The sequence below is a fragment of the Corythoichthys intestinalis genome, chromosome 20 (assembly GCF_030265065.1).
Source record: "Corythoichthys intestinalis isolate RoL2023-P3 chromosome 20, ASM3026506v1, whole genome shotgun sequence".
Taxonomy (NCBI): Eukaryota; Metazoa; Chordata; class Actinopteri; order Syngnathiformes; family Syngnathidae; genus Corythoichthys; species Corythoichthys intestinalis.
In genome coordinates, this window is record NC_080414.1 from 33476517 (window position 1) to 33503699 (window position 27183).

General features: G+C 38.8%; 1 protein-coding gene across 4 annotated transcripts in view; it reads left to right on the forward strand.

The window, feature by feature from the left end:
- Positions 1-27183, forward strand: part of arhgap29a (Rho GTPase activating protein 29a) — a 116631-nt gene that overhangs the window by 83935 nt on the left and 5513 nt on the right. For all 4 annotated transcript variants that reach the window (XM_057823934.1, XM_057823935.1, XM_057823936.1 and 1 more), the window contains 9 exons: positions 1798-1970; positions 2080-2196; positions 6120-6218; positions 6303-6466; positions 13350-13538; positions 13627-13764; positions 21871-22106; positions 24390-24702; positions 24819-24936. In XM_057823934.1, coding sequence (XP_057679917.1) covers positions 1798-1970; positions 2080-2196; positions 6120-6218; positions 6303-6466; positions 13350-13538; positions 13627-13764; positions 21871-22106; positions 24390-24702; positions 24819-24936 — 1547 coding nt within the window. The remainder of the gene's footprint in view (positions 1-1797; positions 1971-2079; positions 2197-6119; positions 6219-6302; positions 6467-13349; positions 13539-13626; positions 13765-21870; positions 22107-24389; positions 24703-24818; positions 24937-27183) is intronic.

The window sequence follows — 27183 nt, forward strand, 5'->3', positions numbered from 1 at the left end:
TTCGTTCTTTAATTAGATCAAAAATATTTAATTTAGGTAGATTAAAATTTGATCAAATACAACGTGTAGCAGGGAAATGTTCTGTGCATATGAATTTAAGGGTCATGGTTAAAGAGTGAGACTGACTAATCAGAGTTTGTTTTTGATGGATTGGTTTGTGAGTTTGAGGGAAACTGCTTTTGAGTGCTTGATGTAGTTGTACATTAGATATCATCAGAATGGCTGAGAACACAGCAGGGTTGTTATATATATTTATAATATGAACTTCCGGTATCGATATCGGATCGGGATCGCAATATTTGGCCTTGGTATTACTTGGTATCAAACCGAATCCAAAATCACTGGTATCGCCCATCTCTAGTCAGAAGCCCCTTAATTCTGACTATATTTTTAGGTGGTAATAAGAAGATTTCGTGACAAGATGGCCATCATATTTTAGGTCTGAGTCAGTAATTACGGCAAGATTTCTGACTTGATTTGTAACTGTTAGGGTGTGCTAAGGTGCTTGCTTATCTTTGACCTTTCCTTTTTTGGCCCAAAAATGATCACTTCTGTCTTCTCCACATTTAGCTGGAGAAAATTCTGGCACATCCATTCATTGATTTGATGAATGCATTTACTCAGGGAGACTAAGGGACTAAAATTATGTGGGGACACAGAAATGTAGAGTTGTGTGTCATAGGTGTGCTAGGAGATGTTATACTGTTATACTGAGCTAGTGGAAGCATATGGATGTTAAATAAGAGTGTTCCAAGAATGGACCGTTGAGGGACTCCACACGTGAATTTGGTTCGTTCTGACCGATGTTTTCGGATTGACACAAAGTAATCCCTATCATGTAAGTAAGATTGAACCACTGAAGAACAGTGTCAGTCAGCCATACCCACTGTTCCAATCTGCTGAGTAGTATGTTGTGATCAACCATGTCGAATGCGGCACTGAGATCAAATAGTAGCAGAACAGATGATTTGCCTGCATCAGTAGTCCGACGAATATCATTTAGGACATTGATAAACACTTTCTCGGTGCTGTGTTGTGGCAGAAATCCAGACTGAAATGAGTTAAAAAGATTGTTTTGCATCGTAAAAACCTGGATCTTTTGGAACACAACCCTCTCGAGAATTTTCGCCAGGAATGTCAGATTTGATATTGGCATTTAATTACTAATGGCCATAAGACCAAATGAACCATCATGAAGCTTTGAACCAATTGGCTGTAAAGCTTCATTGCTTCAAGAAGCTTTATTTGGCCATCACTGCTCCCTTGGGGGAGACAGTCAACCTCTGCTGCCACCTGCTGTCAACACTGTTGTCGTCCAACGTGCCTCCTAGCTTGCATTGCAGCGGTACATATGTAAATAACAATCAAAATTCATGGTCTGTGCTAATTATTTCTTCAGTTACTGTTCCATTTGTTTCATTAATTGTTAGTTATGGTATTTATTAAAACTTTATTTGACAGTGGCGCCATAAAACCATCATAATTATTGGATGACAGACACTGCCATGAGCATTAATGTATGCTTATGACAGACATTATTTTGTGTAATCCAGCAAATTATCTAACTTTTGAATGGATGTAAAAGATCCGAGCTAGACATAATTGGAGTTAGTGACATAATTTGCCGGATGGCACTTAATGACATCTGTCTGAAGCATTCATTTATGCCCATGATAGTGTCACACTGTAATTATGACGGTCTTATGACAGTGTTACAGCGTCTTATAGTCGGTAAATGTATTCAAGTTTAGTTTTTTTTTTCATCAATAAATTTCATTGTGTTCATCTCCCTCCCAGAATGCTTCTCACACAGCGCACACTAAGTGGCAGTCACTCATCCAACAGTAACCAGTCGCAAGGATCCGTGACATCTGACCTCCTTGGTACAGATGATATTGATGGGTCCAACGCCAACTCCCAGCAAACAATGATTATGGAGCGGCGCTCCAAGAGCAGCACTGACACTCAAGGTATTTCCCATCCTCCAGATTAGTCAATTAAAAAACACTTGATTACAACAACAAGTCTTCATTTACAGAAAACTGGCTCTAATGTCAGAATAATTATTCTCTTCCGCAGCACATCGTAATCGTTCTTGGAATTCGGCGAGTCAGGGTGGAGGAATGTGTAGCGACTCAGAGAGTGTAGGAGGGAGCAGCGAGTCCCGGTCCATGGACTCACCTACTGCAAGCCCAGGTGGGGAGATATGCACAGGCATTTCATTGTTAACATCAAAAGGAGAAATACCCACTTTTAAACTTCCGTTTTCTGGACTAAATGTTGTATAATTAGCCTCAACAAATTTTGTATAAGTTGAAGAAAGAAAAGTTACTCCTACATATGCATTCAAAGTGCTGTAAAACAGTGGTCCCAACTAAAGATACACGATAATATCGGCTACCGATAATTATCGGCCGATAATGGCAATTATGACGTCACACAGATAATACAGATAATAAAAAAATCAACCGATAATGCAATCCGATAATTATATACTTGATTTAGCCTCCAAATGTGCGCAACCAAGCAGTTTTCTCCACTTCTTCCCTGCCGCCTGCTCAACCCCTCCCCTCTCTGAAGCCCCTGTGGGAGGAGGGGTTTAGGAGTACTGCGTCATAGAGGAGGCGGTGTTACACATCAGTGTTGACACTGTTGAGGCGCTCTCACTAGCGTGCGTTGCTTTTGCCGTGTGTGAAATGAAATAAACGATGCTCTCGCCATCTACAAAACAGTTCCTCAAGGCCTAAAGAAAGCATCCTCATTGAACACCACTAGCACTAACCCAGCAGCCATTTAAAACTGCATCACAATGATTTTTGGAACGAATATGAGGCTGCTGCTAGCATGAATGCTAAAGCTATTGTTAACAAATAAACTATAAAGGAAGCTACGGGGCTTGTGACGATACAGAGACGCTGCGGTCCTCCCGGAGTCGGGGGGTTTGGGAATGCAGCCCAAAGCGAGTGGTAAACTCCCATCTATGGCTAAACACCTCACGAGATCGATAGTTGACAAGTAGCTGTCTTCCGACGGCGCCCGCCGGTCCGGCAGGCCGCCGCCGCCGCCTCGCCCTAGGCGGGTAGAGGATGAGAGCAGAGCCATGCACCGAATGCGCCGCAGCGGGGCGGGCGGATATCCGGTACGAACTTAGCTGCTGCCGCCACTCCAGTTCAAGACAGAGGCCTGGCGCGGGTGCTAATTTGGCAGCCGGGCGGACTGAAGGGCACAGGCGGGAGGAAATTCCCGAAACGACCCGATAGCCAAATCCCTGGATGAAAAAATAATGCAGTTTATACGACCACGATTCTTCGTGAAAGACATGCCGATCACATCAGTTTTACCACGGACATTTACACAGGTGATGTCAACAAACCATGTTTATCATGACGGCACAGTGGTTAGTTGATAATTGTAACATGCACCAAACGACACAAAGAAGTCATCCAGTCAGTAATGCATTCAGTACGCTTTAAATTTATGACGTCTTAATCAGATCATTCTTCTTAAATCTAGTCAAATAATTTTCTCCATCTTGTTTGAGTGTTGAAGACTAGTTGAATGCGCCAGATTATTACACTTACTTGAACTAAATATTGCAATTTGTTCTTATTAAGCCCAAACATCTAAAAAAATAAGGTCATTTTCACCTAAATCAAGAAAAAATTGCTTTCAAATAATGTTTTGAACCATTGAACATTTCTGACAAGTTTTTTTTTTTTTTTTTTTTTTTTTTTTTTTTTTTTTTTTTTAGGATTATGTATAATAATTTATTGCTTAAAATAAGGCTGTTAATCTTATTTTCAGCTGGCCATTTTTCTTCAAGAAATCTGAGTGAAATATACTTGAAGTGCTGGCAGTTAATTTAACTTATTTCCAATAGATTTACACTGAAAACAAGGGACTTTAGTCTTAAGGAGCTGTGTTTTTGCTGTGTAGTAATGTTATACTTTAGGAATGGCATACTTTTAAAGCCATTTTTGTGCAACTTATGTATTTACTCTGTAAGTAATTGTTGCCAAAAGTTTACCATTACACAATGTCAGACAATCTGTCTTTATTTAAATGTTGGAATTTAGTACTACTACTACTTGTTCACATTTGATGTTGAAAAAAAAAGAGCAATATTATTTTTGCACAGCAATATTTTCTCTTGTGTATACTTTAAAATTTACATAAATCTTTAATAAAATTATCGGCTTGACATTATCGGTTATCGGTTGGAACGAGGAGGAAATTATCGGTTATCGGTATCGGCTGAAAAATGCATTATCGTGCATCACTAGTCCCAACCTTTTTTTGCACCACGGACCGGTGTGATTGGGGCCTTTTTTTCCAGGCACCGGCATTGCAGAAAATTGCAGTAAATATAAAATAACACGTCGGGGCTAAAAACAAACATTAAGTTCTGGGAAAATATAACTCACCATACGTTGAATACACCTTTTTTAACAGCGGCCTTTCCTAAAAATTGACGGCAAATCTCCTTGATAGAAGGCATGATGAGTTCTTCTCCAATCGTGAAAGTTTCTTGGCTTTTGTAATACGGTTCGCCACAATACTCCTAACCCATTCATTGTGTATGTGGGCGGGGACTTCTCGGTGAAAGAAACCAGCGGTGGTCGTGTTGGACGGAGCGCAAAGTCTTCTGTTATATACAGTGAGGAAAATAAGTATTTGAACACCCTGCGATTTTGCAAGTTCTCCCAAGTTCACCCCAACCCCATCGCCCCGCCCCCGTCTACCTATGTAAACACTGTCTCCTCCCTCCGACCTCCATTTGCCAGTAAGTTGACAAAAAAAACGCTTTTGTTATTCCCTATTTTTTCATAATCTATTCGTTCTACATCTGTCTTATTTAATGCATTTGTTAAATCAGACAGACCGCGGCTCACTGCATCCACATGCGCCCGTCGTCACCTCCTACTTCCATTCGCCTGTCTCTTATAGAGGATCATGAGTGCAAAAATGCACAATTAAATATATAATTAAAAGTTTCATTAAAATGCTTCTATTTCAATTTTTATGTATTTCAATATTTATTTCAACATTTATTTATTTCAATATATATTTTTCAATTTTTATTTATATTTGTCATTTTTAATTTATTTATCTCAATATATTCATTTATTTCAATATTTATTTATTTATTTATTATTATTTATTTCAATTTATATTTCCATTTTTATTTATTTATTTCAACATTTATTTATTTATTCCAAAATATACTTTCTCACCGAAACTAGTAAAACTCTTTACATGGCTGTTATAATGCCCGCTACTCCTTGAAATAGGAAAAGTTGCTTTTTAGCCACATATTATGCAGAATGCACTTGGTAGTAGGCTCATCTTTTGGCTCTGTCAAAAAGCTGTCCAAAGACGTCTGTTTTTCAGTCATCTTCGCTAACTTGTCGGTTTATTATTTCCGGAAACAAATCTAATGTGCCTACATCATCATTGAGGACAAGCACACATAGATATAAAAAATAGATGCTAGATGCAGGCTCCAATAAATTTTCATAACGACTTCCTTTCCAGTCTTATTATTATATCTATTGACTAATCCGAGCAAAACGACTGCAAGTACTGCATCCGCCATTGCCCGCATCACACAGCCAACAGCAGCTAACATTACTGTTTACATTGATTGATGCTGGGCTGCTATAGTAATGGTGGCCTACCACTTGAAGTTGATGTACCCAAATCTCTACTTGGATTAGTCAAACGTCAAAGTCACAGGCCAGATTGCGGTCTTTAACAAATGATGTATTATTTGTCTGTGGGCCAGTAGCAAATGCGCCACTGACCAGTACTAGTCCATGGTCCAGTGGTTGGGGATCCCTGCTGTAAAATATAACCGTGAGTAATTGAGTGTAGTCTAATTCTCACTTGTTGACGAATAGGCTTCCTTTTTGATTGTCATCCACACCACTTCTTAAATATAGGCTATTGGATGTCATCAAGTCACACTAGATTGAAAGCGAGATCTTTGTATGAAACACATTCAACAGTTATTCTGGTTTGGTGTCGATGATGTTAACAAATTCTTGAAAAGTCAGTTCAAAATACAGTTTAATTTGACTGCAGGAATTTGGACTTATTGGTATTGTTTCATTATTTAGGAGACTTTAAGAGGAAATTACCCAGATCACCCTCTACTGGTACCATGTCATCTGCCGATGACCTGGATGAGCCCCAATCGCCTTCTGATGCTATTAATGGTACGTCAGATAAAATATTTTGTAGTAACAAATGTTGATTTTGCTTCTTCTACATGCTGTACTCATTTATTGTTTACGTTTCAGGTTTAAACGATCTTTTAATAGAGGCAGCTAGCTCTCCACGTCCTTTTAGAAACACTCAAATGTCCAAAGCTGCTCAAACACACAAGTTTAGAAAACTTCGAGCGCCCTCCAAGTGTCGACAGTGTGATGGGCTTGTTGTGCTTCAAGGAGCGGAGTGTGAGGAGGTAACATTGCTTTCTTGTTTTAGTTTCATTTTTCATTAACCGAATGAGTTTTTATACTCCTTTGTATGAAAAACATTCCTGATGACCATTACCAAGGCTTCATAATGGCTTTTTAAGCCGTTTTGATAACTAAACAAAAGTCAATGACCACTAGGGGCTTGACAATATATTGAAAAGGTGACGTATCGCAATACTTTGTAGCCCAAAAGGTTATCAATATGCTCCCACCGAGAATCGATATATCGTTTTTAAAAAGATGGCACTGTTTAAACAAAAAACAAAAAAACAAAAAAAAGGAACATTCAAATTGCTTCAATAACACCATATAACACATATTTTGTTCCAAGGTTGTAGTGGTATTTCCTAGTTTGTTTCATCGCATTGGCATATAAAAACACTTTTGCTTCTCAAAAATTTTGGGTTTGTGGTCACGACCTTGAAATTCTATTTTCTTTACTGTTGTACTGTGTAATGCTTAGATATATATAAAATATATATGTACACATTTCCCTCTTTATTTTAGAGACTTAGTTTGACCTGAAACACGAAGGGATGACATTTAAAAATATTTTCTGGATAACTGACGTAAAATCAGAAATTTTGAATATAGCCTTTAATTTTAGCAAAACAAAACTTTTACCTTTTTCATAGACTTCATAATGATATTGACGGGATACGGGGCGCGGGGCCGATTAATAGGGGGCCTATCTGCGTCAAAGCTGACCTAGTGGAAATAGAGACAAAGAACTTTTTTCGTTAAAAATCATTGTGAATAAACACTTAAATACCTGAATTCTTTTGTAGATATGGACGTAAAACACTCTCAATTCTTTGTCAAAAGAGCAAAGTACCGGGCAATTAGCATTTATTTTACGTAAATGTCGAATGTGCTGCTAGTCTTTAAGCCACTGTGGCGCTGCCTTATCACCACAAAGAGCTTTTATTTTGAAACTTCTTGTGAATAAATGCTTAAATCCCTGAATTGTTTATAGATATGGATGTAAAACAGTCTCAGTTCTTGGTTAAAGCAAAAAAAAAAAGCGTACAGTTAGCATTTATTTTACATAAATATTGCGAACTATGACGCCAATTTAATGACGGCTAATTTCTCCCATTGATTTTTTTGATTGACGTTTCAAAATGCATGCATGGTACGAAAAAATAATAATTACTTTGAATCCTCAAACAAATCACTCCTGAGACAATCCTTCCTGTTTGTATACGGTACAGCTTTTGTAGTTTTTCAACCTAAATCCTGCGTTAGATCACTGCGTGCATGTGTTTGAGAATAACTCAAAGTAGGGTTTAGGCCGCCTACTTAAACCGGTGTGACCCGTCAATATAACCATGATCTCTATGCCTTTTTAGTGGCCCTTTTTTATTTAGTTTGGACCCAAGCAAGACAAAATGATTACAAGCCAGGAACGATTTTTTTTTTTCTGTAACATGGTGTAATGTTCTAATTACATGATGTGATTAGAAATGTGTCTACGTTAGTTCACTGGCTGCCTTTGACGGCGCTAGATATCCAATTTATTTTGAATAGACTGGACGTCTTGCGCCGTCAATGGCTCTAAAACCAGAGCATTCACAACCAGTCTTGTGGGCATTTTTACAAGTCACATCCTGTTCATTTTACTTACAGTATTCATTGTGGGACATTCTTGGGTCACTTACTTTTCAGTAACCCAAAATCAACGGAAAAGACAAACTGAAATTTTCACACTATAAGACGCATCAGACTACAGTGCCTTGCAAAAGTATTCGGCCCCCTTGAACCTTGCAACCTTTCGCCACATTTCAGGCTTCAAACATAAAGATATAATATTTTAATTTTTTGTCAAGAATCAACAAGTGGGACACAACCGTGAAGTGGAACAAAATTTATTGGATAATTTAAACTTTTTTAACAAATAAAAAACTGAAAAGTGGGGCGTGCAATATTATTCGGCCCCCTTGCGTTAATACTTTGTAGCGCCACCTTTTGCTCCAATTACAGCTGCAAGTCGCTTGGGGTATGTTTCTATCAGTTTTGCACATCGAGAGACTGACATTCTTGCCCATTCTTCCTTGCAAAACAGCTCGAGCTCAGTGAGGTTGGATGGAGAGTGTTTGTGAACAGCAGTCTTCAGCTCTTTCCACAGATTCTCGATTGAATTCAGGTCTGGACTTTGACTTGGCCATTCTAACACCTGGATACGTTTATTTTTTAACCATTCCATTGTAGATTTGGCTTTATGTTTTGGATCATTGTCCTGTTGGAAGATAAATCTCCGTCCCAGTCTCAGGTCTTGTGCAGATACCAACAGGTTTTCTTCCAGAATGTTCCTGTATTTGGCTGCATCCATCTTCCCGTCAATTTTAACCATCTTCCCTGTCCCTGCTGAAGAAAAGCAGGCCCAAACCATGATGCTGCCACCACCATGTTTGACAGTGGGGATGGTGTGTTCAGGGTGATGAGCTGTGTTGCTTTTACGCCAAACATATCGTTTTGCATTGTGGCCAAAAAGTTCAATTTTGGTTTCATCTGACCAGAGCACCTTCTTCCACATGTTTGGTGTGTCTCCCAGGTGGCTTGTGGCAAACTTTAAACGAGACTTTTTATGGATATCTTTGAGAAATGGCTTTCTTCTTGCCACTCTTCCATAAAGGCCAGGTTTGTGCAGTGTACGACTGATTGTTGTCCTATGGACAGACTCTCCCACCTCAGCTGTAGATCTCTGCAGTTCATCCAGAGTGACCATGAGCCTCTTGGCTGCATCTCTGATCAGTTTTCTCCTTGTTTGAGAAGAAAGTTTGGAAGGACGGCCGGGTCTTGGTAGATTTGCAGTGGTCTGATGCTCCTTCCATTTCAATATGATGGCTTGCACAGTGCTCCTTGAGATGTTTAAAGCTTGGGAAATCTTTTTGTATCCAAATCCGGCTTTAAACTTCTCCACAACAGTATCTCGGACCTGCCTGGTGTGTTCCTTGGTTTTCATAATGCTCTCTGCACTTTAAACAGAACCCTGAGACTATCACAGAGCAGGTGCATTTATATGGAGACTTGATTACACACAGGTGGATTCTATTTATCATCATCGGTCATTTAGGACAACATTGGATCATTCAGAGATCCTCACTGAACTTCTGGAGTGAGTTTGCTGCACTGAAAGTAAAGGGGCCGAATAATATTGCACGCCCCACTTTTCAGTTTTTTATTTGTTAAAAAAGTTTAAATTATCCAATAAATGTTGTTCCACTTCACGATTGTGTCCCACTTGTTGTTGATTCTTGACAAAAAAATTAAATTTCATATCTTCATGTTTGAAGCCTGAAATGTGGCGAAAGGTTGCAAAATTCAAGGGGGCCGAGTACTTTTGCAAGGCACTGTATAAGCCACCACCCGCCAAATTTGACACGAAAACTGCATTTGTTCATGGATAAGCCGCACAAGACTATAAGCCGCAGTTGTCCTCACTGTATTATGGGATATTTACACCAAAACATATTAACTGATAACACTTTATTTGACAGTGGCATTATAAGACTGTCATTAGACCAAAGGAACCACCATAATGCTTTGAACCTATTGGCTGCAAAGCTTCATTGCTTCTAGAAGCTTCATTTGGCCATCACTGCTCCCTTGAGTGAGACAGTCAACCTCTGCTGCCAACACGGTTGTCGTCCAACATGCCTCCTAGCATGCATTGCAGCACTACAGATGTAAGTAACAACCAAAATTCCTTTTCTGTGCAAATTATTTCTTTAGTTACTCTTCCAGTTGTTTCATTAATTGCTAGTTATGGTATTTGGTAACACTATTTGACAGTGGCACCATAACGCTGTCATAAGACCATCACAATTATGACATGACACTGCAATGAGCATTAATGAACGCTTATGGCAGATGTCATTTTTTTGTCATCTGGCAAATTATGTCACTTTTGAATAGATGTAAAAGATCCGAGCTGAACATAAATGGGAGTAATTGACATAATTTGCCGGATGACACTTAAGGACATCTGTCATAAGCATTTATTAGTGCCTATGATAGTGTCATGTTATAATTATGACGGTCTTATGGCAGTGTTACGGCGCCGCTGTCAAATAAAGTGTTAACAAATAGCATAACTAGCAATCAATGAAACAACTGGAAGAATTAACTGCAAAAATAAGTAGCACAGAACATGAATTTTGGTTGTTATTTGAGGTAAATGCCTCAAAATCAACAGAAAGTGACTAAAATCGTCTGCCACTGATGGCCATAGATGTCCAATCCGTTTGAAGTGGGAGGGTTGGCAGGGTTGGCCACGCTCCCAGTTCAAATGGATTGGATGTCTACTAGTGATAAATTCATTCAATTTCACAGCCGAAGAATAAAATCTTGTTTTTCAGTTTATTACTTGTATCGTAAAATATTGTAGAATGATTTCCTGACCAACGTATCAATAATTGTTGTATCGCCATATCCTGAGCCTTGTATCGCAAATCGTATAACGAGGTACCCAGAGGGACCCATCCCAGAATATTCAAAATGGGAAAACTTAAAACTTGCCACAAATCTCCCCCAGAGACTGAATTAACCAATTTAACTCAAAATAGCCAGTGGAAACTAAAGACCTTTTGTGCGACTTCCAAAGAGCCAATCATCCCCGTTTGCCTCCCCGCTGTTTCTTTGAGATCAGATTTCTTTCCATATTTACTTGATACTGAATACGGACAAAAGGAAAAGAAGGGTAAATGGAATTTTTCTCCTCTAAAGGTGTGTTATGTAATGCTGCTTGGGGTGCTTTGACAAGAGATGCAAGAATGCAAGCATTTCAGTGCTTGGAATAGCTCCACGAAATTTGTTCAAGTGATTAGAAGACAGAAGGCTAATCTTTTATCTGTTAGCTCGAGGAGTCGACGAGAAAAAGCTTCCATTAGAGTGAATATTTACTGATTCAAGATGGGACCAGCTGCATGTTAATAGTTTCCATTACCATAATTTCTGAAGTACAGTAATGCCTTAGTTTTGTTAATGGGGACCAGAACCCCCGTGAAAAGTGAAAAACCAAAAGTAGGATTTGCCTCCCCACAATTAAAAAGATCGAGGTAAAGAGTATTTATTTACATGTATTTGCATATTGTATCCCAGATAGCAAAATATAACTGGAACGAATATGGGCCAAATGTCCTGCAAATTTCGGCCCAATTTCGTAAAACAAATGCAGACCAATTTTTTTTTTTTTTTTTTAACAATGGGCCAAACTCAGTATGGATTCACTTGCCTGATCAGCAAACAGTTTTGGGCCCAGATATGGCACACATGATGCCCAATCTGTGCCAGCACTGGGCCAAATGTAGTCCAGACTCCTAGATAGCAAAATATAACTGGAGTGGACATGGGCCAGATGTAATGCAAATTTTGGCCCAATTTCGTAACTCAGTATGGATTCACTTGCCGGATCAGCAAACAGTTGAACAGAACTGGTTCAAAGTAGCAGAAACCACAATGTATGGCCCATATGAAAAATATTTTTATTTGGAACAAGCAGTTCCTCATTCAAGATGAACCATTTTTAGACTGTAAACACATATTGTATTTGTTAAGGTTCTGAGGTAACGGGGGACTGAAGCAAAGAGACGGTGGGCAAACTGGCAGCGGTAACAAGAATTAATTGACGGTTAGAGGTAGTGGCAGACAGAGTCCAAAGAATCTGGTGGGCAGTTTGGTGATAGAACAGGTAGGCAGGCATTCTGGCAGGCAAGCACTACAGGATTGGGGGGGTGGGGGGGGCTCATTATCAAGATTACTAGATTTTTTTGTTAGATGAAAACTGGAGTCACAAACTAGTGGAGTTGAGTTGTTGATGTGGCAATGATGGGAGCCCAAGGACCGGTTTAAGTAAGCTGCTGACAATGATTACCGGCACCTGGTCCCAGGCTCACCCATCTGTCCAATCCTACAATCAAGGCAGTGAAAGAGGTGGGCAGGGGGCAGGCACCCTAACAGAATTACAACATTGAAACAATTACAGAAATACAAAGTAAATGCTTTCTCCCTTAACATGTTGTTCTGCAACAAATTATACATTTCCTAACTTGCAGACATGGTAGAACACTTGAATAACCATTGAGAGTGAGCTCAAGGGTTTAACAAGTTACAGAGCAGCCTCAGGTTCAAAGCTGTAGCCCTAAGAACGAAGAATATTTGTGATTACAAATGATTTCATGATAAAGGACTATCAAACAAAAATACTGAGTTGTGGATCTGTAAACACATTACAGTATGAAATTTACAGTACATCTGCCCCATGTCTGCTCCAGCTATATTTTGCTATCTGGGTAACGTTAACACGCAATTGAATAACTTTGTATAGCAATATGACTTTGAATAAAGCACTTACCATAAAAATTTGCCGTCCTCCGAGATGCTAAGTCCTGACTCTGTGTTCTCCTGTTTAGTGTTGCAGCACGGATGCTCACCTTCAGCGTGCATGCTGTTGTGATGTCACAGGTCAACCGTTACATTTCAGATTTTTAGCGCGTGCGGTCTGCACAGTCCGCTCCGGAACAGTGCATAACATTTCATTTGGCCTATTATATTGATGATCCCGGCCGCATCTGGCGCACTGACGTTCAGCGGCTTGCTATCTCATTCTCATCTCATCAGGCGAAAACTGGCATCCGTCGCGTTATGTTTTAGTCTCCAAAGACACGTTTTTAGCTCGTCATCGTCATGAAATAAACTGACCGTTGACGAAATATTTTCGTTATGGTCATCATTGAAAACAGCAACACTGCCTTTGAGACTAATGTTGAATTTAACCTTATCAATTGACTTGCTTTTGTTGTTTTGAGTGTGTTCTTCAAATGACAAACTGATAATTGAAATGTTGGTTGCAATGTGTGTTTGCAGTGTTCATTAGCCTGCCATAAGAAGTGCCTGGAGAGCTTGGCAATTCAGTGTGGACATAAGAAGCTCCAGAGGAAGCTTCACCTCTTTGGTGTTGACTTCACACAGACTGCAAAGAACAGCGAGGACGGCATTCCATTCATTATCCGCAAATGTACATCGGAGATCGAGACAAGAGCACTTAATGTGAAGGTATTTCAAAAAACTCAGTTACTTACTTTCAGGATGCTTCCAATGAATTAGAATGTTCTTAAGAAAAAATGTTTTGGGGTTTTCCAAGGGTATCTACCGCCTGAATGGTGCCAAGTCCCGCGTAGAAAAACTGTGCCAAGCATTTGAGAATGGCAAAGACTTGGTTGAAATGTCTGACCTTTACCCCCATGACATAAGCAATGTGCTCAAACTCTACTTAAGACAGGTAAGTTTAAGTTTAATGGTTTTCCTTACGTATTTCTAAATCTTATACAGGGTCTCTGCAGGGTCCAACAAGCCAAATTTAAGACTTTTAAAGACTTTTTTAAGACCATAATGAATCCAATTTAAGACTCACTTTACATCGATGCCAGCAAAAAATGATGCAAAAGATTTGAAGGAAAATTGGAGGCCCGGAATTACTTGCAAAGTATATGAATTTATTCCCAGCTGTTTCACACTGTGACACAAATGAGCACGAAGTACTACTACTAGTAGTGGTAGTAGTAGTAGTAGCAGTAGTAGTAAAGTCAATTAGGTACAGTGTATCACAAAAGTGAGTACACCCCTCGCATTTCTGCAGATGTTTAAGTATATATTTTCATGTGACAACACTGACAAAATGACACTTTGACACAATGAAAAGTAGTCTGTGTGCAGCTGATATAATAGTTAATTTATTTTCCCCTCAAAATAACTCAAAATATAGCCATTAATATAGTAACCCCTCGCAACAAAAGTGAGTACACCCCTATGAAAAAATGCACATCCCTAAATATCCAAATTGAGTACTGCTTGTCATTTTCCCTCCAAAATGTCATGTGACTCGTTATTGAAGTGCTGTCAACATTGCTGCAGAGATTGAAGAGGTGGGGGGTCAGCCTGTTAGTGCTCAAACCATACGCCGTACTCTACATCAAATTGGTGTGCATGGCTGTCACCCCAGGGGGAAGCCTCTTCTGAAGACGGTACACAAGAAAGCCCGCCCGTCTCATCAGACCATAGGACATGGTTCCAGTAATCCATGTGCTTTGTTGACATGTCTTCGCATCCCGTCTCATCAGACCATAGGACATGGTTCCAGTAATCCATGTGCTTTGTTGACATGTCTTCACAAACTGTTTGCGGGCTTTCTAGTGTACTGTCTTCAGAAGAGGCTTCCTCCTGGGGTGATAGCCATGCACACCAATTTGATGTAGAGTACTGTGTATGGTCTGAGCAATAACAGGCTGACCCCCAACCTCTTCAATCTCTGCAGCAATGCTGACAGCATTCCTGCAACAAGTCACATGACATTTCGGAGAGAAAATGACAAGCAGTACTCAATTTTGACATTTAAGGATGTACGTAGTTTCTATGGAGTGTACTCACTTTTGTTGCCAGGAGTTTGTATTTGTATTTGTATTTTTATTAGGATCCCCATTAGCTGATGAAAACATCAGCTACTCTTCCTGGGGTCCACACAAAACATAAAACAGACAAAATATCAACATACTAATCTATGGAGGACCCTTTCTGGGGTCCACACAAAACATAAAACAGACAAAACATTAACATACCAATCAACATAGGCTATACTGTATATAAAAGAAGAATTCTTATCTTGAAAAATGTACACACTAAAACAAACATAATTCAACATACTAACATAAAAACAGAAGAAAATAAGGAGGTAAATAGACAATATAAGAGGTAAAATATAAGTCAACAACAACAAAGAGGCATACATTACAAATTACATCAGTGATCAAATGCAGTTGACCCGAAAGTACTGCTTTATTTGCTTCTTGAAATTAGCTTTATTTTGAGTTTTTAAAATTTGGTCGGGGAGGGCATTCCATTCAATCATAGCTCTACATAGTATTGTACGTTGTTTTAAGTTAGTTTTTATGATAGGTATGGTATAGTTACCGCTAATAGCATGTCTGGTTGGGTATGAGGGCAGAGTTGAGCTCAGAGTGTAATCCTTAAACAAACTGCCTGGTTTGCTCAATGTCATGGTGTTTTTCAGAAAAACAAGAAGAGATACTCGCAGCCTTGAATCCACTTTAAGCCAAGACAGTTTGTCATGCATATTGTCTGTGTTGGCTCTTTGGCTGCTTTTAAGCGCAAGCCTGGCTGCTCTGTTTTGTACTCGTTGGAGCCTCTGTAGGTTCGTCTTTGTTGTACCTGACCAGACCACCGAACAGTAGTCCAGGTGTGACAATACAAGGGTCTGCAAGACCTGTTTTGTCAACTGAGGTGTTAAAAAGGGTGAACATTTTTTTACTACTGATATATTCCTACCCATCTTTTGCACTAACAAATCAATGTGTGTTGACCATGATAAATTGCTGTCTAAAGTTATACCTAGGAGCTTGGTTTCTTGTACCTGCTCTACAACCACATTGTTTAGTACAAGGTTTAACTGAGGTTTGGATCTTAATGAATGTTTCGTTCCAAAAATAATACTCTTAGTTTTTGATATGTTCAGAACCATTTTGTTGTCCGTGATCCAAGTGAACACCAACTGTAGCTCTTGGTTAAGGGCTGAGGTGATTTCCTCCACTGTTTTGGCAGATTTATAGAGTGTTGAGTCATCAGCAAACATACACACGCTCGCATTTTTACAAACAAGTGGGAGGTCGTTTGTAAAAATAGAGAAGAGCAGCGGCCCCAGTGAAGAACCTTGCGGAATTCCGTAATGTATTTGTTGTGCATTTGAAAAGCACCCATTGAACATAACTTTCTGAGTTCTACTGGTCAGATAACTTTCCATCCAAGCTACAGCAGATGGCGTAAAGCCATAGCACCTAAGTTTATTAAGTAATATATTATGGTCGATGACATCGAAAGCAGCACTTAGATCTAATAGAACTGCTCCTACTACGTTCTGTTGGTCCATATCAGTTAGCCAGTCCTCTGTCATTTGTGTGAGTGCCGTAGAAGTCGAGTATCCTACTCTATAGGCATGTTGGTAATTACTCATTAAATTGTTCAATGAAAAATAGGATTGTATCTGACTGAACACAATTTTCTCCAGCAGTTTGCTTAAAGCGGGTAACAGGCTGATCGGCCGGCTGTTTGAGCCAGTAAAGGCTGCACGAGCATTTTTGGGTAAAGGAATTACTTTAGCCATTTTCCAAATTTGTGGGAATTTGTTGCTGTCAAGGCTTAGATTAAAAATGTGAGAAACAGGAGTGGAAATATGATCTGCAATAATCCTCAATAAATTTCCATCTAAGTTATCAATGCCTGGTGGTTTCTCATTATTTATAGATAACAATAGTTTTTTCACATCTTCAACCGTTACTTTACAGAATTCAAAACTACATTTCCTGTCCTTCATTATTTTGTTTTGTATATATGAATACAGTGATTCATTTTTTGATGAGGGCATTACCTGTCTGAGTTTGCATACCTTATTGATAAAATATTCATTCAAATAATTTGCAATGTCAGTAGGCTTGGTTATAAAAGAGCCGTCTACTTCAATGAAGGATGGAATCAAACTTGTATTCCTGCCCATGATGTCATTTAAGGTACTCCATAGCTTTTTACTATCATGTTTTACATAATTTATTCTTGATTTATAATGCAACTTCTTCTTATTCCTATTCAGCTTAGTGGTGTAGTTCCTTAATTTACAGTACACTTGCCAGTCAGACATGCAGCCTGACCGATTTGCTTTTACTTTTGCCTCGTTTCTCTCCGCCATACATTTTCTTAATTCATCATCAATCCAAGGACATCTAGTGGCTCTGACAGTTAACCTTTTAACAGGTGCATGTTTATCCATAATTGGAATTAACAAATCTGTGAAAGCATTCAATGCAATATCTGGGTCACTCTGCTTACTGACATTAGTCCAACAAATATTACTGATATCATTAACATATGAGTCATGACAGAAATCCCTGTATGATCTTTTATAAACAATTTTTGGCCTCGCTTTTGGCGCTATTGCCTTCCTGGAAATGGCAACTAAGTTATGGTCGCTAAAACCAATAGAAACAGATATGGCTTTTGAACAGAGCTCCACAGCGTTGGTGTAAATGTGATCGATGCATGAGGATGATGTACTCCCATTCTTATTGGTGATTACTCTGGTTGGTTGATTAATGACTTGAACAAGATTGCAGACATTAATGGTATTAAAAATTCTTTTTTTCAAAGGACAGCTTAACATCATAAAATTAATGTTCAGGTCTCCCAGTACATAGATTTCACGGTTTTCATCACATGCCCTTTCAAACATATCACACAAGTTGTCAAGATACTGACAATTAGAGCTTGGCGGCCTATAGCAGCACCACAGCAGTATAGGTTTTAGGTGGGGTAAATGAACCTGTAACCATAACATTTCAACATCACATGACATGAGATCACTTCTGATTTTAACAGGAATGTGATTCTGAATGTACATTGCCACACCACCCCCATGCATATCCCTGTCCTTTCTATAAATGCTATATCCTTGTATATCCACGGTAGCATCAGTGAATGTCTTATCAAGGTGAGTTTCCGAGATGGCCAAAATATGAATATTGTCAGATAATAACAGGTTCTCAATCTCTACAACTTTATTTCTCAAGCTACATATGTTTAAATGAGCTATTTTTAACCCTTTCTTGGGAAGTGTTAACTGGGACATAGTGGGAAAAGAGAGCGAAGATAAATAAATAAATTAGGAGGAAAAAACAAACAAAAGCAGAGAGAGAGAGAGAGAGAGAGAGAGAGAGAGAGAGAGAGAGAGAGAGAGAGAGAGAGAAAAGAATGATTACCAAGTCCAGTTTATGTTCGTGCACACGAGCTTGTCACGGGCCGGTGTTTAGCTATTAATGGCTATATTTGGAGATATTTTGAGGGGAGACTAAATTAAATACTGTATATATATGAATATAAGCTGCACACAGACTACTTTTCATTGCGTCAAAGTGTCATTTTGTCAGTGTCCCCATGAAAAGATATACTTAAATATCTGCAGAAATGCGAGGGGTGTACTCACTTTTGTGATACACTGTAAATGTACTGCCCAAAACAGTGCGTTTCCTTGTGCACAACCCGACAGCCAGCTAACATTAGCCACGTTTACATGCTTTTATTCATACCGATTCAAATCATTCCGAATGGAAATTTCACATCAGCTGTTTACATGTCACTTCATCTATTCCGATCCAGCGTTTACATGTGACTGCCTTTATTCCGAAAGGACGTTTGACAACTGCCGTCTGACATGCGCAGATTAATCAAAACAAAGCGTCACGTTGACAAAACATGGAGATCGATCGTCAGATCAGCTGCTGTTTTAACTTTGCGAGTGGAAACAAAACTTCAGAATGATACGCCGTTCATTTAAAAAGTTGTGTGGGTGCGCTGTGCGTGTGCTTGGAAGCCATGTTGCAAGTGACGTTACTTACGTCACCGAGTGACGTCACCACGTCAGTACGGAGCATGCGCAGAAAGAACGCAACCAGACACCATTCCGCTTCCCTGTTTACATGATATAATTTTACTTCTAATCGGTTTGGGAAAAGGAATATTCCACCCCTTTGAATCGGAATGAAATTCCATTCGGTTTGGGCCTGTTCATTCCGAATGAGGTGTTTATATGGAACACTTTTATTCGGTTTGAACAAATATTCCGATTGTAATTGGAATATTTGGCTCCATGTAAACGTGGCAATTGACTGTCCTCCAATACAACACGAGGCTTGGTCTTTTCTTTTTATAATATGAAGTAATTTGTTTAAGTTTGTGAAACTGTAACAAAGAAACATGCATGCATTCAACACAACTGCACAATACACGCCGGCAGTCTTGTTAATCTTACATTTAAAGTAACTCAGTTACCTCAGTGAAGGAGTAATTAGTTACATAGCAAAGTAACTGACGTTACCTTTCATGTTCTATACGTTCTTACATTATACATTCCATAACATGTTGTATATGTTTATATTAACTGATTGAACTGATTTTTTCATTAAAAATATATATATGTATACAAACTTGTAACTTGCTTCAAATGCTGTGAGGAAAATAAGCCCTTTTTTTTCTTCCTGTTGTACTGAACCGTGACTTGTGTTTATTGTCACACCCGAAATATATATCAATATATTTTTCTTTATGCAGCTGAGGCTCCGAATCTCCTGTATCTCCTATCTTTGCTCTAGTTGTTTTTTGTTTTCTGTTTTGAAAAAAATATACATATTATTATATTGTAGCGTCTACAAGGACAACACCAACTTGGTGAGGATAATGCACACTCAGCAGGAAAATGGTACATTATTTTCAATTAATTGTACCCACCCGGACGCCACGTACTGCATAATTTTTATATATATATTTTTTTTTAAAGTTGCCCAAGAGTTTTAGGATGACGCTCGCCACACTAAATGCAAATGCTAATGAGAACGCAAATGCTATGCTAACATTTCCAGCCACCTAGCCAATCATCATCACGTTTGCAACGGCGTCACCACGGCGTCCTTCCTCCCTCCTTCCTCTCTGATCTCTCCCAGGCAGCTGTGATGAAATCAGACAACTCGTGCCACATTCAACTAAAGTGTAGTAACGCGCCCCTTCACATCTTAAGTAACGGTAACGGCGTTGCAAAGATGGGAAAAGTAATTAATTAGAAAAGTAATTAATTTGAAAAATAACACCATTAGAAACGCCGTTATACTCTAACGCTGTTATTAACAACACTGCACGCAGGTATACAAACACCATAGACACTAGAGCTGGGAATCTTTGGCCACCTAACGATTCGATTACGATTCAGAGGCTCCGATTCGATTATAAAACGATTATTGATGCACCCCACTCCTTTTTTTTTTTTTTTTTTTAATTTGTTTTGTACATTAGTTCCAAAATTGTTCAAAAATCCTCTCAGGCTAAACCAAACTACTATTTCAGTATCAAGTTAACATGTAGCAGTAAACAAATATACAAAAATAACAGTAAATAAAGAAACTCCAGTCCCCATTCTATATCAGCAGCTTTAAACTACTTTCAATTAATTTAATGTTGTGAATCAACCGTTAAAGTTGTTAAAATTGCTCCTGTTATTCCATAATTTCTCTTTTGTCTACTTTCAACTTGTAAAAGTTTTAAAACTATTTTAAAGATAGATTCAAGTCAATATTTTACCGATTTAGGAGTATTTTAGATAAAAAGTTAATAGGTTCGCTTGGAAGGTTCGCAACAACAGCCTTGCAGGGAAGTGTACTGCTTTAGGATGGCGGCCGTTACTAACGCCCGCATCTAGTTTTTTGTAGATGTGCTGGTAACGATACCGAAGCTATACTGTATCTAGTCCTATATAAATGATATCTACCGTAACATAATGTGGCTTGTAGCAGCTTTTCGGCAGCAGTCAGGTATGTTGTTGTTGTTTTTTTATCTCGTGGCATGAGTTGAGCGAGAGCCGTGAGTTGAGCATTGGCGTTACCCGAGGGGCCGGGTAATGAGAAGCATGATGTTTAGCTACTCTCGCTCCGTCCCTAATTGCGTACCGAAGACCGCGCGGTGCGCTGAGTGTGTCTTACTTCTGCTTTACTTGGCATATTTCAATAATCGGAATTTGGATGTTTGTGAATCGTTCTCGAATCTTCCACGGCTGAATCGCGAATAATCTAAGAATCGGAAATTTTGCACACCTCTAATAGACACCACGCTTTACTTGAGCTGTAAGCTATAAGCATAAGTGAGCTCCCATACAGCAGGACTTATTAACAATTTTCGTTCATTTAGCTTTTCCCCCAACACACATATACTGCATATTAACAGGTTGGTATGGATGTAAAATACTTACAAACATCTATTGATGTTTCCAAGGCAGAAACGTAACAGAAAACAATCAACAGTGTCAATGAGACCAACAGGCTGTGTACTGTGCAAGTAAATGAGCTTATATTTCAAAATGCGTCACACGGTGGATGCAATGAATTATGACTACAAGTTGGCAGTAACATACTGTAAAATGTCAACTGGCTCTTAACATTGGTGACTCTAGCCAGCACAATAAGTTTATTTTAAATTAAAATCCGATCCTTTTCACCCGATTCTGATCCTATGAAAAATGGCCCGATCGGCCCGATGTCCAATCGCGTGATCGGACTGGGGACATCCCTAACGTCAATAAATTTTTAAGACCTTTCAAAATTGTATTGAAGACCTTTTATGAGATATTAGGAAAATTTTAGACATTTTAAGGCCTTGAATTGAAATTATTGGATTTACGACATTTTTTTAAAAAATACTTTTTAAGACCCGCAGATACCCAGTTATGCTGAAAAATATGGCCTTGTGTTTTGTATTTAACTTTCCAGTTACCTGTTTCCCTTTTCAGCTTCCAGAGCCACTCATTCTTTTCCGCTACTACAACGAGCTTATCGGTTTGGCCAAAGAAAGCCAAAGTGGAATTGTGGAGGATTTGGAGGCATTTCGTCTGAGCTCCTCTCCAGTAACCCCATCTCAGGTCGGCGTGGAGCTCAACCGTATCCTCTTCAAGCTCAAGGACCTCCTCAGACAGTTGCCACCTGCTAACTACAAGACACTGCAATTCATCATAGAGCATTTGCACCGGTACAGTGTTCTTAACCGACAAATATTATTCATCCCGTTCCTGCTGATAGTTTAAATATATCAAACTCCCCCAATCTGGATCCATTTTAGATTATAAAAATATATACATATTTTTCATGCAGTATATTTTCTAACTGAATGACAATTAATAATTTATGTTGTGTTATATAAACATTGAAGCATGTTTACAAAGGAAATAGTAAGAATGCCTTATTCATTCAGAGCCTTTCTCAGTTACATGGAAATTCACAGTTTCAACAGATAATAAAACAGTTAAAAATACATACAAAAGTCTTAAATTTAAAAGGCTAAAATACAAACAAAAAGGCAAGTACAACTCAATGATAATCATAACAGCCCAAAGACAATTATGAAAAAGCTTGGACAAATAAATATGACTTAAATTGCTTTACAGGTAGTCCCCAGATTTTAATCCCTTTCCCAGTTTTTATATGGCACCGATTGTCCACGGGAAACTGGAGATATGATCATTTGTTTCATAATAGGAAATATATTTTCTCCACAAGAGGGCACTCATGCTCTTTGGACGAATAATGATTAATTTCTGTAGATTTTTCTTCTCTCGCCAGAATTTTTGTTGTTGTTGTTGTTGTTGTACCGTATTGGCCCGAATATAAGGCGGTGTTTTTTTGCATTGAAATAAGACTGAAAAAGAGGGGGTCGTCTTATATTCGCGGTCTAGATTTTATACCCATTCACGACACTAGATGGCGCCAGATATCATCGAAGCGATGTTCTATCATGACTGATCTCAGCTACTCTCAAGTTTGCTTTTCCCAGTTTGCATTATTTTATTGCAATGTTTATCCTTATTCAGATTTGTTTCAAGACTACAGTTACAGTTAGACTTCACTCTGATGGTTAATGCAGTTATTGCTATTTTGTTGTTTTATCACAGTAGATTGGTTTGTTTACATTTCAAAAACCAGAAGCCATTCATTTACGAATGTGGTTGCACTTTAGTTTACATGTTTAAATGTTCAGATATTAAGATTTGAATGAGGCAAAATAACCTGCTTTTTCTCTCAAATATATTGTTATAATCATTTGTTTCGGATGTACTGTAATTATTGTTCAAAAAGTCTTTTTTTCAAACTTCAGTCTTGAAAAAGAGGGGGTCGTCTTAAAATCAGGGTCGTCTTATATTCGGGCCAATACGGTATTTCTTTGGCTTAATGTGGTTATATAATATGTTATAGTACAGTACAATAATAATAGTTCATATAGATTTTATCCTGAGAAAAAAATTATTTTGTTTAAAAAAAAAAAAATCTAACATCTTAAGCAGTTACTCACAATGTCTCTACCCACCTCTGCCCCGGGTTACGATTTAGCAGACTTTTTTTTTTTTAGTCGCGTAACAGTGTCTCGTCCACCATTTTGTCACAAGTTGCAATCTTATCCTTTACTATATTAATATGACGTATAATACATGTTTTGGGATGCTAGGGGTACTGTATAGGGGTACTTAAAGGGTTAATTCTGACTTACATGGAAATTCGTGTTACGTCACTAGTTTAAGAACGGAACTCGTTCTTAACCCGGTGGGTACCTGAATAGCGTTCCACTTTTTTTTTTTTTTTACTCGCGACTGCCACCTCTGGCCTAAGATGTAAATGCAGCCTGTGTTAATCTTGTGCATGGCATGTATGCTTGTACAAGTGCGAACATAAAAGAACAAGCGTTTGGCCCATCAAATCAGCACCAAAAATGTAGTTAATAGCAAGTCTTAAGTGGGTTAGAAAAGTGTTTCTGCCAAGCGGGGACTAGGAGGAGGCTAGGTGAAACAGTGTCCGACCTGAACACTCTCTATTGAAGGGGGAAAAAAAGGCTTTATGGGGCAGTCTCGCGACTGACCTCTGACTTAAAGTGTAACTGCAGCCTTTGTTAATTTTGTGCATAGTGTGCATACTTGTACGAGAACGAACATAAAAGAACAAGCGTTTGGCCCATTAAATCAGCACCAGAAATGTAAAAATGTAGTTAATAGCAAGTCTTAAGTGGGTCAGAAAAGTGTTTTTTCCCAGCGGAGAACAGGCGGAGGCTAGGTTAAACAGTGTTTGACCTGAACACTCTCTATTCAAGGGGAATAAAAGGGCTTTATGGGGCAGTCTTGGTTAAAATGTCAGAACATTATTTAAGGTTCTTTCTGAACGAGCCCACAGCCTCCATCGAATGAATACAGAGCGGAAGACACACACCAAATAAACATTTCTACAAAACAATAGAGACTTGTTTTAATACTATCTACCTTTCAATCAGGGTGACAGAACAATCTGAGGAAAACAAGATGCCAGCCAGAAACCTAGGAATCATCTTTGGCCCAACACTCATCAAGCCGAGACAGTCAGATGCCGAAGTCTCCTCCCTCTCCTCGGTGGTGGATTACCCCTATCAGGCGCTCATTGTAGAGCTCCTTATCAGACACTACCACATGATCTTCGACACCCCCCTCAGTCCTCTGACGAGCAGCTCACCCACCGAGGTTTGCGTTCAACTAGACATGCGCCCTCCTTACCGGGGAAAAGAACAGCTTCTGAGCAGGCACTCAAAATCTGTTGGCGACATCCAGGAGGTAAAATAGAGGCTATGACACAAAATATGTATTATTGATAAAACAAACTTGAAAATAATCTGTTTTACCATGCACATGATGCAATGAAGCTCTGTATTCTCTATTACCCATCACAGTTGAGCTCCAAGGATTTCAAGAGACATTCCTCCACTCCTTCATATAACTCATCGGCTGAGTATAAGGATTCAGTACTACTCCTTCCGGCTGACCTCGAAGGAAAAGAATTTGAACCTGGTTAGTGTTTTTAAAATACACTAAAGTAAGGCTGCAACAGATAATCAATTAAATCGATTAAAATAGATTAATAAATTAGTTGCCAACAAATTTGATAATGGATGTTTGGGCATCTATGAGCAGTCCCGTTTGGGTCTTTGTTTGTGTGTAACGTGAGGCTGAACGCACACACCAGTGATTAGAGCTAGAGAGAGTGAGTTCACTGCTAGTCTGCTACACTCATGTTCCCGAATCAGTAACTTTACAAGAGTTAGATTGTCTTTTGTGTTGTTAGATCCAATGTGTCTTTGTCAGAGGTGAGTAAATGAAGCTAGTTGTATTGTTTGTATTCTTTGCTGATAAATGTTACAACTTAGCACAGAGCGCTAAGCTATTAGCGATAATGCTAATTATTGTCTTAACTGTCCTTATGTTTTGGAGAAGCATATTAGCATTTGAGATATTGTTAAATAGTATGGGTTTCTCATTTCTTTTTATAAAGAAACAACAAACATACATAAACCCATTCATATAACAGCTTAGTCTCCTTTCAACACAAGCTCCCATTCAAACTGTAAATTGCCATACAAGAGAGAGTGCTTTGAAATTGGATTTGGATTGTATTTATGAAAAACTGTTTGATAAAGAAAACTGATTAAGGATGACCCGATCCGATCATGTGATCGGAATTTGGGCCAATCGCAGCATTCTTCAGAGGATCGGAATCGCATGAAAAGGATTGGGCTTTTAATTTTAAAAATATATTTGTTTTTCTGCCTCATGCTCGTACAGCCTCCACTCTCCCTCCTGTTGCTTTTCTTGGTCAGCAGTGCTAGCATTGCTAGTTAAAGTTAACGATGATTGACAGGTTTGTAGCTTTGATCTTGCCAGTTAATCTTGGTAGCTCTAGCATCAAAGGCACAAATCTGTCAATCATTGTTTAGCTTGTTACACACTGGCGTAGTGTGTATTGTAAGTGAAGGCTGTTCACAGCAGCGTGAGCGGTTTTGAGTGGATTCACTCAATGAAGCATTTAGGCAAGACAAGCATTTTTCTATGTTATTCTTGTGTAAAAATTAAGCACATTATGAAGGCAGCACGGTGAGACACTAACATGTTTAAAACTTTCGGTATCGGATCGGGACTTGGTTTCGACATATTCTCAAAATCAGGTGACTCGGGCTCAGGTGCAAAAATATGTGAACGTGACATCCCTATTAAAAACTTGTACAAGTTTTATGTACTTAAAGCAGTACAGTTGTAGACTAAAGTTAGTTCAGGAAGCTGTTATAAAATAATATATTTTTGAAAGAACTAGTCATCCATTTATTCTTGTTACTTACAACTTGCCTAAAACCACTTCAAGTTAAATTGTGAAGGTAATTGAAAAAAGTGAAATTTATCCAATCAACCAATTAATCGTGCAATTAATCGATTATAAAACTAATCGTTAGTTGCAGCCCTACGCTAACAAAATCAGGAATATACAACGAGGCGCAGAAGTATTTGCACCCCTTGTGATTTTTGCAAGTTCACCCCCTTAGAAAATAGATAGAGGTCTGAAATTTCAATCATAGATGCATTTGCACTTATAGAGACATAATTTAAAAAAAGAACATCCGGAAGTCACATTGTATGATTTTCAATAAATTATTTGGAATTTAGTGGGGTTTATAAGTATTTGTAGTCCTGAGAAAATCAGTGCTAATATTTAGTGCAGAAACTTTTGTTTTCAATTACAGAGGTCAGACACTTTTTGTAGTTCTATACCAGGTGTTCACATAGGGAAACGGGGATTTTGGCCCATTCCTCCACACAAATCTTCTCTAGATCTGTCAGGTTACAGGGCTGTCGTTGAGAAACACAAAGTTTCAGCTCCATCCAAAGATTTTCTATTGGATTGAGGTCTGGAGACTGGCTTGGCCACTCCGGAACCTTGATATGGTCTTTACGCAGCCACTCCTGGGTCAGCTTGGTTTGTATGCTTCGGATTATTGTCATGTTGGAAGATCCAGCCACGACTCATCTTCAAGTCTCTGACTGAGGGAAGGAGCTTGTGTCTCAAAATCTGACCAGTCACCCTCTGCTTTATACAGTACAGTCGTCCTGTCCCCTTTGCCGAAAAGCATGAGGTTTCCACCCCATACTTCACAGTGGGGATGGTGTTCTTGAGATTGTAATCGTCCTTCTTTTTCCTCCACAAACGACAAGTAAAGTTTGCAGCAAAAAGTTGTACTTTGGTCTCATCTGCCCACATGACTTTCTCCC